The sequence below is a fragment of the Bos indicus x Bos taurus genome, chromosome 3, assembly GCF_003369695.1.
Source record: "Bos indicus x Bos taurus breed Angus x Brahman F1 hybrid chromosome 3, Bos_hybrid_MaternalHap_v2.0, whole genome shotgun sequence".
Classification (NCBI taxonomy): domain Eukaryota; kingdom Metazoa; phylum Chordata; class Mammalia; order Artiodactyla; family Bovidae; genus Bos; species Bos indicus x Bos taurus.
This window is the reverse complement of record NC_040078.1, coordinates 100,707,761-100,722,967: the sequence shown is the minus strand read 5'-3', so window position 1 is coordinate 100,722,967 and position 15,207 is coordinate 100,707,761. Positions and strand designations below refer to the sequence as shown.

The window sequence follows — 15,207 nt, the reverse complement described above, 5'->3', positions numbered from 1 at the left end:
AAACACTTCAAACTAAACTTGTCCAAAACCAAATTCATTACCTTCCCTCATAACTGCTCCTTTATTCTCTATTTCAATTAATATTACCAATCCATCCCATCAGTCAGGTTAGAAATCTCCCACTAATTCTCTCCACTTTGTTTTGGGAGCACATGGAATTGCATGCCATTCTCTTCACTCTCCTCTGACCTGGATTAGCACATTACTTTCCAAACTACCTAGGCTGTCTGCCTCCAAGTCTTCACTTTGAATTCTTCCTCCATATTTTCACCAGAGGTAATCAACCATACCAAACTCCTGCTTACAAAAGCTTTAAAAGCTCCCCATACCTACGGAATAAAGTTCAAATTATTTAGCAAGGTTCCTCACCCTGCCCAGAGGGATAAACTGACAGGTTTTTATTTTTAAATTCGACAAACCCGGTTTCACTTCTAGCTAAATCTGAATACTGGCTTAGTCCAGATAGTTCAAAGTGAAGGATAAAAGGCAAAGGAGGGAAAAGGAGAGATTGGGATAAGAGGGATGACAGGGGAGAACTGAAAAGGAGCTAGTAGTGCCTGAGAGGAAGAAAGTATCTTTTGAGGGTAGAAATGGATGAGGGAAGATTATGTCTGAGAAAAGTTTGACAGTACAGATCTCCGTCAGAGCCGACAGGGTGAAGCTTAAGGTCTCAGACACAGGAGTTCTCCGAGGAAACGAAAGGGTCCTGAGTCTCTAAAGTGGGAAAAGTGCCTGAGAGGAGTCGGGGACCAGGTCCCACTTATGAACGAACTTCTCACGGGTTCCGGGCCTCTGAAGAGGGCAGAGAGAAGGCGCGGGGGGAGGGGAGAGAGGGGGAGCTGTCCCGGGACCCTGAGGGAAGTGAAAAGAGTAGGGGAAGGGGTCGAGGAGTTTCCCTAGCCGCTGAGAGAAGGGCCTCCGGGAAGCGATTGACTTCTGCCAGTCCTAAAACACCCGAGGCACCAATGCTCCGGAGCCCAGGCGGGTAGCAGCAGCGCGCGCGGGCCGGGTGCCCTGGGTTCGTGCCCCACGCGCTCTCTTGGCGTTACCTGAGGCGGGACTGAGCAGCGAGAGGGGTGCCTGAGCAGGCGGGAAGGGGAGGCGGAGGCAAAGAGGGAGCATAGTACCCCTCACTGCTCGGAGGCGGCAGCGGCTCTTAGCCTGCGGAGGCGGTGGGGGTCCCTCTCGCAGAAGCCGACGACTCGGCGGGGCCAGCGGCGGCGGAGTGCGAGGAGGCTACTGCCATGACCCCCAAGTCGGGGTCGCTCCCCAAGCTTGTTCGGCGGGGCCAGCAGGATGATCCGGCCGGGGAAGCAAAGAAGGCAGCTGGGAGCGCCGCTAGGCTCCCTGGCCGCGAGCGACTGAAACGCCTGCCCCGCAGGGCAGGGGAGTTGGGGGCGGGGTTTAGTTAGCCCCGCCCCTCACCTCAAGCCCTCGCTCAGAACAGCCAATCAATTGTTAATCCTTGAAAAAAAAAACGAGCTGGTGGAATTGCCCAATTAGCGCTAGGAATACCACGTGGTATGAGGGCGGGCACAATGGGCGTTCAGAGAAGCCAATCATCAGCCCAAAGCTCCAACTCTGGAGGACTAAGGGAGCCAATAGGAAGAAAGTAGAGGTAAAAACAGAAGAGGCAGTGTGTGGAAAAGGCGGAACCAAGGAGGAGGGAGGGAATACACCTGGGGGAAACCCAAGTCCAGGAGCCTCTCAGAGGGCGGGACAGTAAACATAAAATGGGCCAATCAAAATGCCAAACATATAAGCTCTTGGTAATTGATAAAGCCAACAGAAAATGGACTCGACTGGCGCGGCTTTTGGGTTGGAGAAGAAACAGCTGAGTAAGAACTGTCTGAGTAGGCAAAAGCTGTATGAACGCAGAGTCCGACAGGATCTTAGTATAGTATGGGGAGAAAACTGATGTGAATTATTAGCGACCTGAGATAGTAAGAGCAATTAATAGAAATGCTGAGCGAGTAACTCATCTAAACCAAGAGATTCGATTTGGTGAGGGCTTCTTGGAGAAGGGAACCCTTGCTGCTGCTGCTGCTGCTGCTGCTGCTGCTAAGTCGCTACAGTCGTGTCCGACTCTGTGCGACCCCATAGATGGCAGCCCACCAGGCTCCCCTGTCCCTGGGATTCTCCAGGCAAGAACACTGGAGTGGGTTGCCATTTCCTTCTCCAATGCATGAAAGTGAAAAGTGAAAGTGAAGTCGCTCAGTCGTGTCCGACTCCTAGTGACCCCATTGGACTGCAGCCCACCAGGCTCCTCCGTCCATGGGATTCTCCAGGCAAGAGCACTGGAGTGGGGTGCCATTGCTGGCTTGAAAACAGGGCAAAGAATAGAATTTGTTCAGCTGTTCAACAGGTACATATTTCCTCTTGTTTTCCCTATGCCTGGACCTCAGGCAGTCATAATCTCATGCCTGAGCAGACTGGAATAGGATTAGAGCTTCCATGGGAAAAAAAAAAGCAGGTAAAGAAACAAAGGAGTATGGACCTTCTTGCATCAATGCTCCCTAGGGTTGGAGACCTCTTTTCCGACATCTTTAGGCTTGCCTCCTGCTGGGTCTTGACAGATGAGTGGAATTTGAATAAGTGGATTGTGTGCATTCTTGGTGGCAATGTTTAAGAAAGAGGACTTCCCTCGTGGTCCAGTGGCTAAGATTCCACAACTCATAATGCAGGGGGCCTGGGTTCAATCCCTGATCAGAGAACTAGATCCCACATCCCACAACTAAGGTTAAATGTGAGTTCAGTTTAAGTGCCAGACTTGTCCTTTCTTTTTTATGCTGTGAGAATTATCAAAGGTTTTTTAGCAGGAGAGTAACCTTAACAGGACACTGTTATAGAAAAATAGATAGCTCACAGGATCTCTAAAGGGAGAAAAGAGATCAACATTGGCCCAGTTTCCTTGGCCAAAAGCCTTTTCTGTAGCATTCTTCTGGCAGCAAATCATGTGCTGCCACCTGGTGACAGTTCAAATACCATTGTTCCACATTGCTATTGGAGCCCTGGCACCCTTGCAAACCCGTCTTCCACAGACGTTGATGCAAAAGAGTTGATAAATAAGCAGAGTACTGGTAGCAAGTAGATTAAATAATATCATTATGCCAGATGTATCACCTCCCCAGTCAAAGATGTAAAACACAGGGTTTCCTTGACCTGCTTCAGTAGGAAGATGAGCCTTGATGGGAAGTTTTGGGGGTTGTTTGAACAGGTTATATTTGACCCAGGTCTGATCTTTGTCATTCCACTCTCGTCAATCTCCCTAATGCTGAAGGGAAAGAAACCCTGAGGACTGCCTTATAGCTATTCAGGTGTCAGAGGCCCACTCTTCATGACTTGTCTGCTAGTTAAGTTGGGGCCTTGAATGTACCCCATAACAGAAAATAGTTCCTGCCCTCCTCACCCCAGCCTTTTATTATGCTTTTATTTGAGATAACTGTCTCCTCTTCCTAGCTAGATTGAGCTAAGAGCTGGGAGTCCACTGCACACTTTTGTTGTTGTTCAGTAGCTAAGTCTTGTCTGACTCTGCAACGCCATGGACTGCAGCACACCAGGCTTCCCTGTCCTTCTGAGTCAGGGATGTCCACTGAGTCAGGGATGCCATCCAAACAGCTCATCCTTTGTCGCCCTCTTCTCCTGCCCTCAGTTTTTCCCAGCATCAGGGTCTTTTCCAATGAGTTGGCTCTTCACATCTGGTGGCCAAAGTATTGGAACTTCAGTTTCAGCATCCGTTTCTGCCCTACTCACCCCCAGCCTTTTATTGTGCTTTTATTTCAGGTAACTGTCTCCTCTTCCCAGCTAGATTGAGCTAAGAGCTGGGAGTCCACTGCACATCTTAGCTCAGGACAAATACATACCAGGACTGGTATGCATTAAGTTCAAGAACCATCATCCATTTGTGTTAAGCAACTATACTCCATTAAAATTAATTTAAACAAAGGAATGCCTTTGAGTCAATTCTAATGAGGTGGATGAACCTAGAACCTATTATACAGAGCGAAGTAAGTCAGAAAGATAAATATCATATTCTAATGCATATATACGGAATCTAGAAAAATGGTACTGAAACATTTATTTACAGGGCACAAATGGAGAAACAGACATAGAGAACAGACTTGGGGAGAGGGGAGGAGAGGGTGGGCTGTATGGAAAGAGTAACATGGAAACTTATATTACCATAGTAAAACCAACAGGAATTTGCTATATGGCTAAGAAAACTCAAACAGGGGCTCTGCATCAACCTAGAGGGGTGGGATGCAGAGGGAGATGGGAGGGAAGTTCAAAAGGGAGGGGATATATGTATACTTATGGCTGATTCATGTTGAGGTTTGACAGAAAACAACACAATTCTGTAAAGCAATTATCCTTCAATAAAAAATAAACTATAAGTTACAAAAAAGTTTAACAAAGAAGAAAAATCCACTTAGTGGATAAATAACATTATTTTGGCTATGTTTAGGAGAGGAAGAGACTTCATGAGACCTCAGTGAGATGCTACTACTTCTAGGGAAATCTTGGAATGCACTGTCCAGAATACAAAGCCCAGGTAAGGAAAAAGTAAAGCTTCCCTTACCTGCCTAGGAAGACAACCTTTCCAGAAAGCATCCAAGTGGAGGAAGGATCAGAACCAATAGCTAAAAAGCATTTTTTAATATAACAGGAAATATCAGAGTGTCTAACTCCTAGTAAGTACTGAATCATAAAATTTGTTTTGGTTAATAAATACAGACATGTATATTTACTAGGCTACAATACAATGTAAACTATTTCTTACTAGAGGTCCCAGTCAAAAAATCCTGAAAGCCACTGGATTAGAGATTGAGGCTGAAAGACCGACCAAAGAGGAGACTGCTACAGAATCACAGCCTGAGCTGCTGAGGATGAAGAGATATAAAGGGGCCAGAGAGACAGCCTCAAGAGGCAGAAGCTGAAAAAAAAAAAAAAAAAAAGAGGACTCCTTCTATTGCCCAGGTCAAGGGCCCACCAGAATGTCTTGTCCTCCTCTGCATCCCCACAGCAGTACTGCCCCAAGCACTGGCCTACCTCATTCTACCCACCAGACTGGGAGCTTCCATCTCCTTCCAGTTTCCACTGAGCACAGGGTCTGTACTCAGAAGATACAGTCATAAATGCCCATGAACTTGGATTTCAGAGAGAGAGGTGGCAGGAAGCAGTCAAGTAACAGGAGGAAGAAAAGGTACAGCTGAGCCTATCCCATGTGGGTGCTGATTCACAAACACATGAGTTCAGTCGCTCAGTGGTGTATGACTCTGCAACCCCATGAATTGCAGCACACCAGGCCTCCCTGTCCATCACCAACTCCCGGAGTTCACTCAAACTCATGTCCATCGAGTCGGTGATGCCATCCAGCCATCTCATCCTCTGTCGCCCCCTTCTCCTCCTGCCCCCAATCCCTCCCAGCATCAGAGTCTTTTCCAATGAGTCAAATGAGTCAACTCTTCACATGAGGTGGCCCAAGTATTGGAGTTTCAGCTTCAGCATCAGTCCTTCCAATGAACACCCAGGACTGATCTCCTTTAGGATGGACTGGTTGGATCTCCTTGCAGTCCAAGGGACTCTCAAGAGTCTTCTCCAACACTACAGTTCAAAAGCATCAATTCTTCGGCGCTCAGCTTTCTTCACACTCCAACTCTCACATCCATACATGACCACTGGAAAAACCAGAGCCTGGACTAGACGGACGTTTGTTGGCAAAGTAATCTCTCTGCTTTTTAATATGCTATCTAGGCTGGTCATCGGAGAAGGCAATGGCACCCCACTACATTTTCTTGCCTGGAAAATCCCATGGACGGAGGAGCCTGGTAGGCTGCAGTCCATGGGGTCGCTAAGAGTTAGGCATGACTGAGCGACTTCACTTTCACTTTTCACTTCCATGCATTGGAGAAGGAAATGGCAACCCACTCCAGTGTTCTTGCCTGGAGAATCCCAGGGATGGGGGAGCCTGGTGGGCTGCCATCTATGAGGTCGCACAGAGTCGGACACGACTGAAGCGACTTAGCAGCAGCAGCAGGCTAGTCATAACTTTCCTTCCAAGGAGTAAGCGTCTTTTAATTTCATGGCTGCAATCACCATCTGCAGTGATCTTGGAGCCCAAAAAAATAAAGTCTGACACTGTTTCCCCATCTATTTCCCATGAAGTGATGGGACCAGATGCCATGATCTTAGTTTTCTGAATGTTGAGCTTTAAGCCAACTTTTTCACTCTCCGCTTTCACTTTCATCAAGAGGCTCTTTAGTTCCTCTTCACTTTCTGCATAAGGGTGGTGTCATCTCAGGGAGGGTTAAACCATTTTATTGCAATTGGTAGACAGGGATGGACAGGCAGTGACAAGCCTCAGTAGGGAGGGCAAACACCAACTAGATCAAGAGCGGAGCGGCAGGCAACTCAGAAACAGGACCTTGGAGGGGAAGATGAGCAAAGAAGACTTCATCCTACTATATTACAAGTCCTTACAGGTCACTTAGGAGTATCCTGGGGCCCTTAAAGAATACATCCTCTTGCTCAAGGCTCTCGGCCTGGAGCTGAAAGCTGCTGGGCTCCGGGTTCGAAAGGGTATGCCTCTGGAGATCTATGAGGAGAGAAAGGGGAAAAAGAACGAATCACCAGCAAGCACTGTGGTACACACGGACCTAGACTTGGGCCCTGTTGGGGAGGGACATACAGGCCTGATGGGATAAGGAGCAACAGAGGTTGATAGATTTCCAAAGAAAGAGGCAGAGACCCCATTCTATCCAGTGTCAAACAATTAGGCAGCTGGCATCCAGGCACCACTCAGATTCAGCCTCCTGCCTTACCCTCACCTAGCTTCCTTAAAAGTTCCCTGCTACTGTTACTGTCCAGAAGCCTGACTTCAGAGGTAGATAAAGAAAGCGACATGGCGAAGGTGGGCTGCTTAGATTGGAGGACATGAACAGAAGTCCTGCAAAGGGGGCAGAATCAGAGGTAGACATGGTGACAGTGGGTCAAGGGGGCCCTCCCAGCACAGACCTGACCTGTCCTCCTTCCTGAGGCTAGGATTCCAGTCTCTTCCCTCTTTATCCTCTAAATACAGAGATACCTCAGAGACACTGTGTCAAGTAAAGAAAATGTGCAGTACTGCCCATATGGGCTATAACCCCCTACCATACCTTCCCTACCAGCTCATGTCAAATCTGAGATAGCTGAACTTTGGTCCCCAATGCCTGGCCTCTGTGAGCCAAATCCCTTCCACAGCCATAAGCACCCACACCCCCTGACCTGAGGAGGTCATGCTCCTGCCAGGCATCCTGGACCTCTGTTCTGACAGCCTCCAGGTTGTGACCTTTGCCATCCTGGCCACTTTGCAGCTGATCCAACATCTGCCATACCATAGGGCCAGGTAGGACCAAACCTCTACCTCTCCAGGAGGAGCACCCGCCTCCCCATGATTAGCCTCTTGAGCCCGCTTGGAGCCCTCATGGGGACAAAGATAGTTTCTCATGTCCTTTAGCAGAGGGCTTGGGAAGAAGAGCTTTGGAGGGAGGTGGAGTCAGTACAAGGAAGAGATGGAAAGAGATAGGAGTAGGAGAGGGTATCCTGGCCTGTCTGCAAAACAGGATAGATAGAGAAAGGAAGGGGCCTCCAAAGGGAGAGATGAACAGATAGGTCCAATCCTGGTCCTACCTTCCAGCTGCAGGCCTGAGCTTGCCGCCTCTCAGTTATCTGTTTCAGCAGCAGCTCCTGATGCTGGCCTGCAGATGAGAGAAAATGTGAGGGAACGTCTCCAACTTCCTTCCTTCCCCTTCCCTGCCTTGCACCCAGCCTGGCACTGAAAACGGACAAATACATTCTGGTCCAGCTACTGGGCAGTTTCCAAGCTGACTGGAGATGCACACTCACACCATATGAGAAAAGACAAAATACTTGGCCAGGTTTCTGGGTAGCTCAAGCTATCAAAGGTATGGTCATTTATAAGGAAAGCAAGAAGGCTTTTCAGAAAAGGGAAGAGGTGAATTCATACGCACCCTCAATCTTTTACTCACTCAGCTGGTCCCGTAGCAACTTTAGTTCCTCCCGAAGAATCTGTGACTCCTCGCACAGCAGTTGCGAGGGATAATAGCAGTGTCATTCTAAAACCAATTAATAAGCCCAGAGGGGGCTACCAGAGTACCAGGAGTTCAGGGCTGAAGAAGACAAGGTTTTGCCCATCACTTACTCATTCTGAAGCTCTTCGTGAAGGCCACTGGTGGCACTGCACTTCTGTGGTCCTGTCTGTATTTGGGCTTGGGCCTGTTCCTGCACCTGGCTTCGAAGGCCCTGCAGTTCCCTTCTCATCTCTTCCCGATGTTGCTCCAGGAGAAGGACCCTTTGCTCTGGGCCCCCCTGCAGCAACCTTAGTGATGCTACAGTGAGACAAGTAGGGGATCAGCCCCCTAAGAACATCACACATGAGCCTACAGACTCCACTTGCAAATCAAGACACAAGTGCACAGACAATAGAAGAGCCACAAAATGTGCACACACATTTGAGGCTGTGTATATGAAGAAAAGAATGATCAGATACCTTCCAGGGCAGAGATCTGGTACTTCTGCTGCTCTCGCTCTTCCAGCAGGCCCTGGACAGCCTGCCGTAGTGCTTCAGTCACCTACCCAGGCAGAAAAACCCCATGAGCTCCCCAATCACCGGTAACCTCATCAGTTACACACTCACACAAACCCCAAATATACACACCATGCCTCACCTGAGCCTGGGATCGAAGAATAGTAACCTCATCCCTGAGAGAAGATGCACTGTGGGCCTCAGCCCAGTTTAGCCTCTCTGGAAATACGGGAGCCTCTAGAGCCCAAGCCTTTTGAGCTTGGATTCCTGACTCAGTAGGCAAGTCACGAGAGGAAATCCAAGTCCCAGCCAGGTCTCCTGCTGAGAGAAAAAGGAAGGGACAAGTGGAAAGCCCCTTAGGCGGAGGGGGGAACAGATGTTTCTTCAGGAAAAGAAAAGTTGGAATTTGGAAGGAACAGTGGATAACACTGGAAAGAAAGGCTGAGGGACAATATTTACCCCCGGTAGAGACTCCAAGTGGATACAGCCGCTGCTACATAAGAAACAAATGCACAGGTCAATGAGTTCTGTTTTGCAATCTATTAACTCACATCCCCTAAACAAGGGAGTGGGGGACTCAGGAGCCCCCTCACCTTAATCCTGTTCACATTTCGGTCCGTAGCATTGAGAAGCGCGTCGAGCTGCTCAGACCAGCTCAGGCTCCTACTCATAGACTGCAGCAAGGGTCTGGCTCCCTGGCGTCTTGTGCCCTTGCTCCCCACACTGTGGACACCAAAGACACAGCCCAGGGAAGACCACAACGTAAGCTCTAAAGAGGTGAGTGGGGGGATGCAATACTAAAGGTAAGGAAGCAACAGTCAGACCAAAACTGCGTTTCTGGGACTAGTCGGGGGAGCGGCTTCCTTGCGAAATTAGGGGAAAAGCGGGATGCCCTGATAAACAGGTATCAATTGGGAATTGAAGATGCTGAATCTTGGTTTAGACGTCCCCAGACTCACAACTCTGGCACCATAACACTGAAACTGTGCCAGTGACCACTGAAACCGCCCAGTTCAAACCTTACGGTAGGCCGGGAAAGCCCGACTTCGGACTGGCCTCTGCGGCGCCACTTGGGAAATTGAGTTCGCCTCTATTGGAGACAACCGGCGATGGAGGCTACCGAACTACGTTTCCCTGGAAGCAACACGCGCAGTCACAGTGCCCCCCCCCCCCCCCCCCGTGAAGCTTGTCGGGAAACCGAGTTTTTCTGCTTCTGTAGTGGGTGCCTCTACGAACTGAATGAACTACGTGTCCCAGGATGCATCGCACAGAGACGACACAGTCCCGCAGCTGATTCCCGTAGCTCTTGGGAAATGGAGTCCAAGCTGTCTCAAAGCGTAAAGTCCCGAGTAACCTTGAGACTCCATTCCCCAGCAGGCTCAGTGTGTAACGTGCACTATGGAGCCGCTAGTCGCAGAGCTGAAGCAGAAGATTGAGGACACGTTGTGCCCTTTTGGCTTCGAAGTTTACCCCTTCCAGGTTGGTTTATCCCTGCTGCGGTGCTAGGGCTAAGCGTATGGATGGCTTCGGTGCCACTGACGTGAGGCCCGTGAATTTTCTGATCTTTCTCGAGCTCCTCTGGCCGCGAGTCCGTTTAATTGTCGAGACAGGGCAATTGGGCTAAATGGGTAGAGCAGCGTTGCAGGTTTGTTCTTTTGTTGTTTTTGTTCAGTCGCTCAGTCGTGTCTGACTCTTTGTCACCCCATGGACTGCAGCACCGCCAGGTTTCCCTGTACATCAGCAACTCCCGGAGCTTGCTCAAACTCATGTCCGTTGAGTCGGTGATGCCATCCAACCATCTCGTCCTCTGTCCTCCCCTTCTCCTCCTGCCTTCAGTCTTTCCCAACATAAAAGTCTTTCCAATGAGTTATCTCTTTTACCCTCCTACAATGCTGTATTGATGAGTGGGAGACACCATGTGATCCAGTAACCTTGTGGTTTTGTCACCCAGGTAATTTAGAGGAAGAAGGGGATCTGTGGAGCCAGAGTCACTTTGGAAGCTTCCTGAAGGAGTTTAGGAGAGGGCAAGGTCTGGGAATGTTTGTATGGCTCATGAGCAAAGGGCATTCTGGATGTTGAACAAGCAAACAGTTGGCTTGGTTGTTCAGTCTATCTGCAAAAGGTTACATTCATGATGTTGCCAATCATCAATGCTGGGCTGGGTTTAGAAACTGTACACTTGCCTGACACAGAAGTCTGGCATCAGGACCTACCCTTAGTCACATAGGTCCATCTCCCCCCACATCCAGTGCCCTCTGCACTGAGCCCTGTGCTTAGTGCAGGGCTAAATCAACTCAACCTGAGCCTTTTGCCTGATGCTTAAGAGGCCACCCTTTCCACTTTCCACTGAGTGGCATACAGCAATGCTGGGAGAGGATTATAGAGGAAGAGGTAGTTGGGTCTAGCCTCAGAGAGGCTTCCCTGGAAAAAATGGAGTTGAGCTATATATGAAAAGATAGATTGGAAGGAAGGAGGGTCATGTACATCTCAAATATCAGAAATTGCTTGAGTAAAGGTATGGAGATAATGGTGGATGGCAGGTGTGGGAGAGATTGGAGATGCCTGTCTGATATAATCAAGAAGACCTTGGTAGAAGGAGCTGTGGTATTGAACAGTGCCTCTTACAGCCCTGCCAGTCATCCTGTGTTCCTACTTCTCTCCCCTTCCCAGCGCCACATACAGTCATCCACAGCGATCTTTAGGAATCTGTCTCCTAAATTCAACCTATCTATGCTCTGGTTCAGCCCACTATTAGTCATTTGGATTTCTGCAATAACTTCCTTGCTGTCACTTTGCCTCTATTCCTTCCTCCACACTGCAGCCAGGTTGATCTAAAACTGACCATGTCAGTTTGCTTCTTAAATCTTCAATGGCTAACCCCTCACTGTCAGCAAATTAGACCCATATTCCTTCAATTGGTATTCAAGGCCAGTCACAGTCTCATTCTTACTGATCTCTCCAGCCTTCTCTCCCTCTGCTCTCCTCCTCAGATGCTTCATTTCTATCAAACTAGACAATTTACTATTCTCCAAGTATGCTTTGCATTTTTTGCCTCTTTGTTTATGCTGGGACCTGTTTAAAACACACACCAGATTCTCCCTCTCCACATCAGCCTGTAAGTTACCTTCCCAGCCATCAAGACTCAGCTTCCAAGAAGCCTTTTCTAATTTCAGAGGACCTTCATTGGCCCTGTTATTGCACTAACCACAGTACAATCAATTTCTTCTTTTTCTTAGTTGTTTATGAATTCTTTGCCTCTCTATTATAACTGTCAGGTGAGTTCCCCACAAACACACATCATCAGGAGAATTTCATTGTTTGAATAAGGAGGCTGGACAATTTGCATGAAACCTTGAATGCCAGGCCAAGGTATGGGCCTGGCTAAGGCCTAAGTTAGCCCTCTTGTGTGGCCTGAATTTTCTCTCTGTTCCAGGTGGCATGGTACAATGCACTCCTGCCTCCAGCCTTCCACCTACCCCTGCCAGGACCTACACTGGCCTTCCTGGTACTCAGCACACCTGCCATGTTTGACCGGGCCCTCAAGCCCTTCCTGCAGAGCCACCACCTCCAACCACTGACTGACCCTGTGGACCAGTGTGTGGCCTACCACCTGGGCCGAGTTAGAGAGGTGAGCAAGGCTGGCTATAGCCTCACCCAGCTTCCAGATCTGCATCTGCTTCCAGTTCCTCTAAGCTCAGTATAGAATCTAGACCTACAAGGAGCCACTTCCCTGGCAGAAGGCTATCCTAAAGCCAGCCTTGACATCGTGATCTCTCCCCAGTCTGCCTTCTCATCTCAGGTTTAGCCACCCCCTCTAGCCAACAAGGTCTGAAACAGATCAATCTCACCCTTCCCTGATGGGCAACTTGATGAGCAGACTTCCCTTGACCTCCAAGTGAAATAGGAATAAGCCCCAAAATTCTCCATGCATCTCTCACCTGTCTTTGCCCTAGACCTGGGAGCCTTATGGGGTCTTTTGAGGACAGAACAGGACCCCTGCACTACATACTTTACACGTATACATAAATACGTATACATACACTGGGTCTCCCCAAAGCTGGACCGTCTTCCTCTGCACTCAGCCTCTGGAGGGCAGAGCCGTAACAGAGGTTTCTGAACAATCCTAAACAGAATTATCATTTTCTTCACACTGGAGCCTCCAATCCCACTCCAAGTTTAAGGTCATGTTTTCCCTTTAAACATGACTTCTAAAGACAGGGCCATGTTAACACAACTGAAGGCTCTGTTGAACATGATCATGATTCCTGTTGTGCTAAAAGTCTTCATCTTATCTTCTATCCCAGAGCCTCCCAGAGCTGCAGATAGAAGTCATCGCTGACTACGAGGTACACCCCAACCGGCGCCCCAAGATCCTGGCCCAGACAGCAGCCCATGTAGCAGGGGCTGCTTACTACTACCAGCGACAGGACGTGGAGTCTGACCCTTGGGGAACCCAGGTCAGAGGGCAAGTATGAGCAAATAGGGGCTGAGAACGAAAATGAAATAAAATTCCATCAAGATTTCAAGTCCCAGGAATTCCCTGGTGGTCTAGTGGTTAGGATTCCAGGTTTTCACTGCCATGGTCCCAGTTCAGTCCACGGTTAGAGAACTGAAATCCTGTTAACCACATGGCACAGCAAAAAAAAAAAAATTTCAAGTCCCATTCTTCCACCTTCCTTGGGTAAAGGAGTTGCTGGGCACAATCCAGGACAAGAGTGCACCATGGTCAATGATGCAGTTCCATGATTTCGTCTACTTGCAGACACATCAAGTCAGAAAAAGCGAAGTGTTAGTCGCTTCAGTTCAGTTCAGTTGCTTAGTCGTGTCTGACTCTCTGCGACCCCATGAATCGCAGCACGCCAGGCCTCCCTGTCCATCACCAACTCCTGGAGTTCACTCAGACTTAGTTGTGTCCAACTCTGCTTTGCGATCCCATGGACAGTAGCCCACCAGGCTCCTGTACACAGAATTCTCTGGGCAAGAATACTGGAGTGGGTTACTGTTCCTTTCCCCAGGGGATCTTCCCAATCATACCCAGGGATTAAACCCATGTCTCCTTCACTGGCAGGCAGTTTACCATCTGAGCCACCAGGGATCCGGTTAGAGAACTAGTCTGTTATTCTTTGTGACAGAATGGAGCAGGTAGAGCTGCGATTAAATCCACTGTGCAACTGGGAAGCTGAGGCTCAGCTTAAGGAAACTCTCCTTGGGGTCAGTGACTTCATGAAGAGTTGACGGAGTAGGGGAGCCCAGCCAAGACTGACAGAAGTTCACATGTGTGTGTATGCAGCACAGCTTTTGGGATCTTAGTTCCTTGACCAAAGATAGAACCTGGGACCTTGGCAGTGACAGCGTGGAGTCCTAACCATTGGACCACCAGGGAATTCCCTGACAGGCTCACAGGTAGAATCACTGTTGAATAAGAAGTGAACTAGCTTGCATTGATGGTAGTTATTGGTGCCCATATGACCACCATGACCTTGCTTTCTTTTTACCCTCTCCCCAGCACATAGCAGGTGTGTGCATACATCCCAGGTTTGGGGGCTGGTTTGCCATCCGAGGGGTGGTGCTACTGCGAGGAACAGAGGTGCCGAATCTGCCACCCACAAAGCCCGTTGACTGTGTACCCACAAGAGCTGACCGCATCAGCCTGCTTGAACGCTTCAATTTCCATTGGCGTGACTGGACTTACCGGGATGCTGTGACACCTCAGGAGCGCTACTCAGAAGAGCAGAAGGCGTACTTTTCCACTCCTCCTGCCCAACGCTTGGCCTTACTGGGCTTGCTTCAGCCCTCAGAGGAGCCTAGCTCTCCATCCCAAGAGCTTCACATCACTACACTCTTATCCAAGAAGCCTCAGAATCCCAGGAGAGGCTGGCTCAGTCCCACAGTTTCCCCACCTATATCCCCTGGACCCTGATACCTTCCCTGCCTGTGGGATCCTCATTTAGGGCAGTGGCACCTACCTGTTAAAAGACTTTTACACTACTATTAATATTTCGCCAGGGAAGAAACTTATTTTGGGTATAAAATGATTATTTTTGATAAATTATTCTAGTAGAGATCTTAAAATAACAAGGCTCAGGAAAGTTTGGTTAAGACCAAAGTAGATCCAGACCTCCCACCTGCCTTGAAACATGGAATCGCTACCTGTTACCATTTCTCTGCAGTGCTTCGAAATGCTACCTGTTACAGGGCGTAAGGAGGAACTATCCCCTAAATAATAGTACCTGCTTCAGAGGGTTATCATGGTGACTGAATAAATGTGAAATTGCTTAGCATACAGTAAGCTGTTGTTGACGGCCCTGGGAATCCTGTACTACTGCCCACAGGTAGGCTGGGCTAGTCGGGGGGGGGGGGGGGGGTGGTGTCCGGAAGAGCACATACTAAAGGATCTTCTGTTGCAAATGTGCCCTAGCCTTGGGCCCAGGAGGAATCCACCTTCACCCCACTGACAACCCTCCCTCACGACACAGATACGAATGAGAACAAGTTCAAATGAGTCGCGTCCAAAGTCTTTGCAACCCCATGGACTGCAGCACGCCAGGCTTCCCTGTCCATCACCAACTCCCAGACCTTACTCATGTCCGAGTTCGTGATGTCCTCCAACCATCTCATCCTGT

General features: G+C 49.0%; 3 protein-coding genes across 10 annotated transcripts in view; 1 reads left to right on the top strand and 2 right to left on the bottom strand.

Annotated features, from left to right (window-relative positions):
- Nucleotides 1–1,382, bottom strand: part of TESK2 (testis associated actin remodelling kinase 2) — a 139,281-nt gene extending 137,899 nt beyond the window's left edge. For 3 of the 5 annotated variants that reach the window (XM_027537429.1, XM_027537430.1, XM_027537428.1), the window contains exon 1: nucleotides 1,050–1,381. The gene's annotated coding sequence lies outside the window, so the exon portion shown is untranslated. Of the gene's footprint in view, nucleotides 1–1,049 lie in introns of all 5 variants that reach the window. The other 2 variants (XM_027537433.1, XM_027537431.1) reach the window with 2 other exon arrangements.
- Nucleotides 1,383–6,297: 4,915 nt separating this feature from the next.
- On the bottom strand, nucleotides 6,298–9,735 carry CCDC163 (coiled-coil domain containing 163). Of its 4 annotated transcripts, none has more exons than XR_003510379.1 (8): nucleotides 9,178–9,735; nucleotides 9,044–9,077; nucleotides 8,727–8,905; nucleotides 8,549–8,630; nucleotides 8,198–8,387; nucleotides 8,010–8,092; nucleotides 7,669–7,736; nucleotides 6,298–6,595 (listed from the first exon to the last, which is right to left on the bottom strand). XR_003510379.1 is itself a non-coding variant. In XM_027537426.1 (7 exons), exons 1-6 carry the CDS (start codon nucleotides 9,253–9,255, stop codon nucleotides 7,700–7,702), a joined length of 597 nt encoding a protein of 198 aa, XP_027393227.1. In that variant the 5' UTR covers nucleotides 9,256–9,735; the 3' UTR covers nucleotides 6,298–6,595; nucleotides 7,669–7,699. The 4 variants fall into 4 exon arrangements, 2 of the variants coding, with proteins under 2 accessions (XP_027393227.1, XP_027393228.1); XR_003510380.1 differs by having other exon boundaries at nucleotides 8,028–8,092; XM_027537426.1 differs by lacking the exon at nucleotides 8,010–8,092 and having other exon boundaries at nucleotides 8,201–8,387.
- Nucleotides 9,736–9,804: 69 nt separating this feature from the next.
- Nucleotides 9,805–14,873, top strand: MMACHC (metabolism of cobalamin associated C). Its single transcript, XM_027537425.1, has 4 exons — nucleotides 9,805–10,063; nucleotides 12,018–12,212; nucleotides 12,889–13,041; nucleotides 14,091–14,873. Exons 1-4 carry the CDS (start codon nucleotides 9,983–9,985, stop codon nucleotides 14,502–14,504), a joined length of 843 nt encoding a protein of 280 aa, XP_027393226.1. The 5' UTR covers nucleotides 9,805–9,982; the 3' UTR covers nucleotides 14,505–14,873.
- The last annotated feature ends 334 nt before the right edge of the window (nucleotides 14,874–15,207 follow it).

What these genes read in the sequence shown, in the direction of transcription:
- CCDC163 (XM_027537426.1), bottom strand. Translation starts at nt 9,255, where the DNA reads ATGAGTAGGAGCCTGAGCTGGTCTGAGCAGCTCGACGCGCTTCTCAAT. An exon ending in CCAGATCTCTGCCCTGGAAG is followed by an intron (nt 8,388 to 8,548) that starts GTATCTGATCAT and finishes GTCTCACTGTAG; the next exon opens with CATCACTAAGGTTGCTGCAG. An exon ending in CACGAAGAGCTTCAGAATGA is followed by an intron (nt 7,737 to 8,200) that starts GTAAGTGATGGG and finishes TCTCATCTGCAG; the next exon opens with GCCAGCATCAGGAGCTGCTG.
- MMACHC (XM_027537425.1), top strand. Translation starts at nt 9,983, where the DNA reads ATGGAGCCGCTAGTCGCAGAGCTGAAGCAGAAGATTGAGGACACGTTG. An exon ending in ACCTGGGCCGAGTTAGAGAG is followed by an intron (nt 12,213 to 12,888) that starts GTGAGCAAGGCT and finishes CTTCTATCCCAG; the next exon opens with AGCCTCCCAGAGCTGCAGAT. An exon ending in CTGACCCTTGGGGAACCCAG is followed by an intron (nt 13,042 to 14,090) that starts GTCAGAGGGCAA and finishes CCCTCTCCCCAG; the next exon opens with CACATAGCAGGTGTGTGCAT.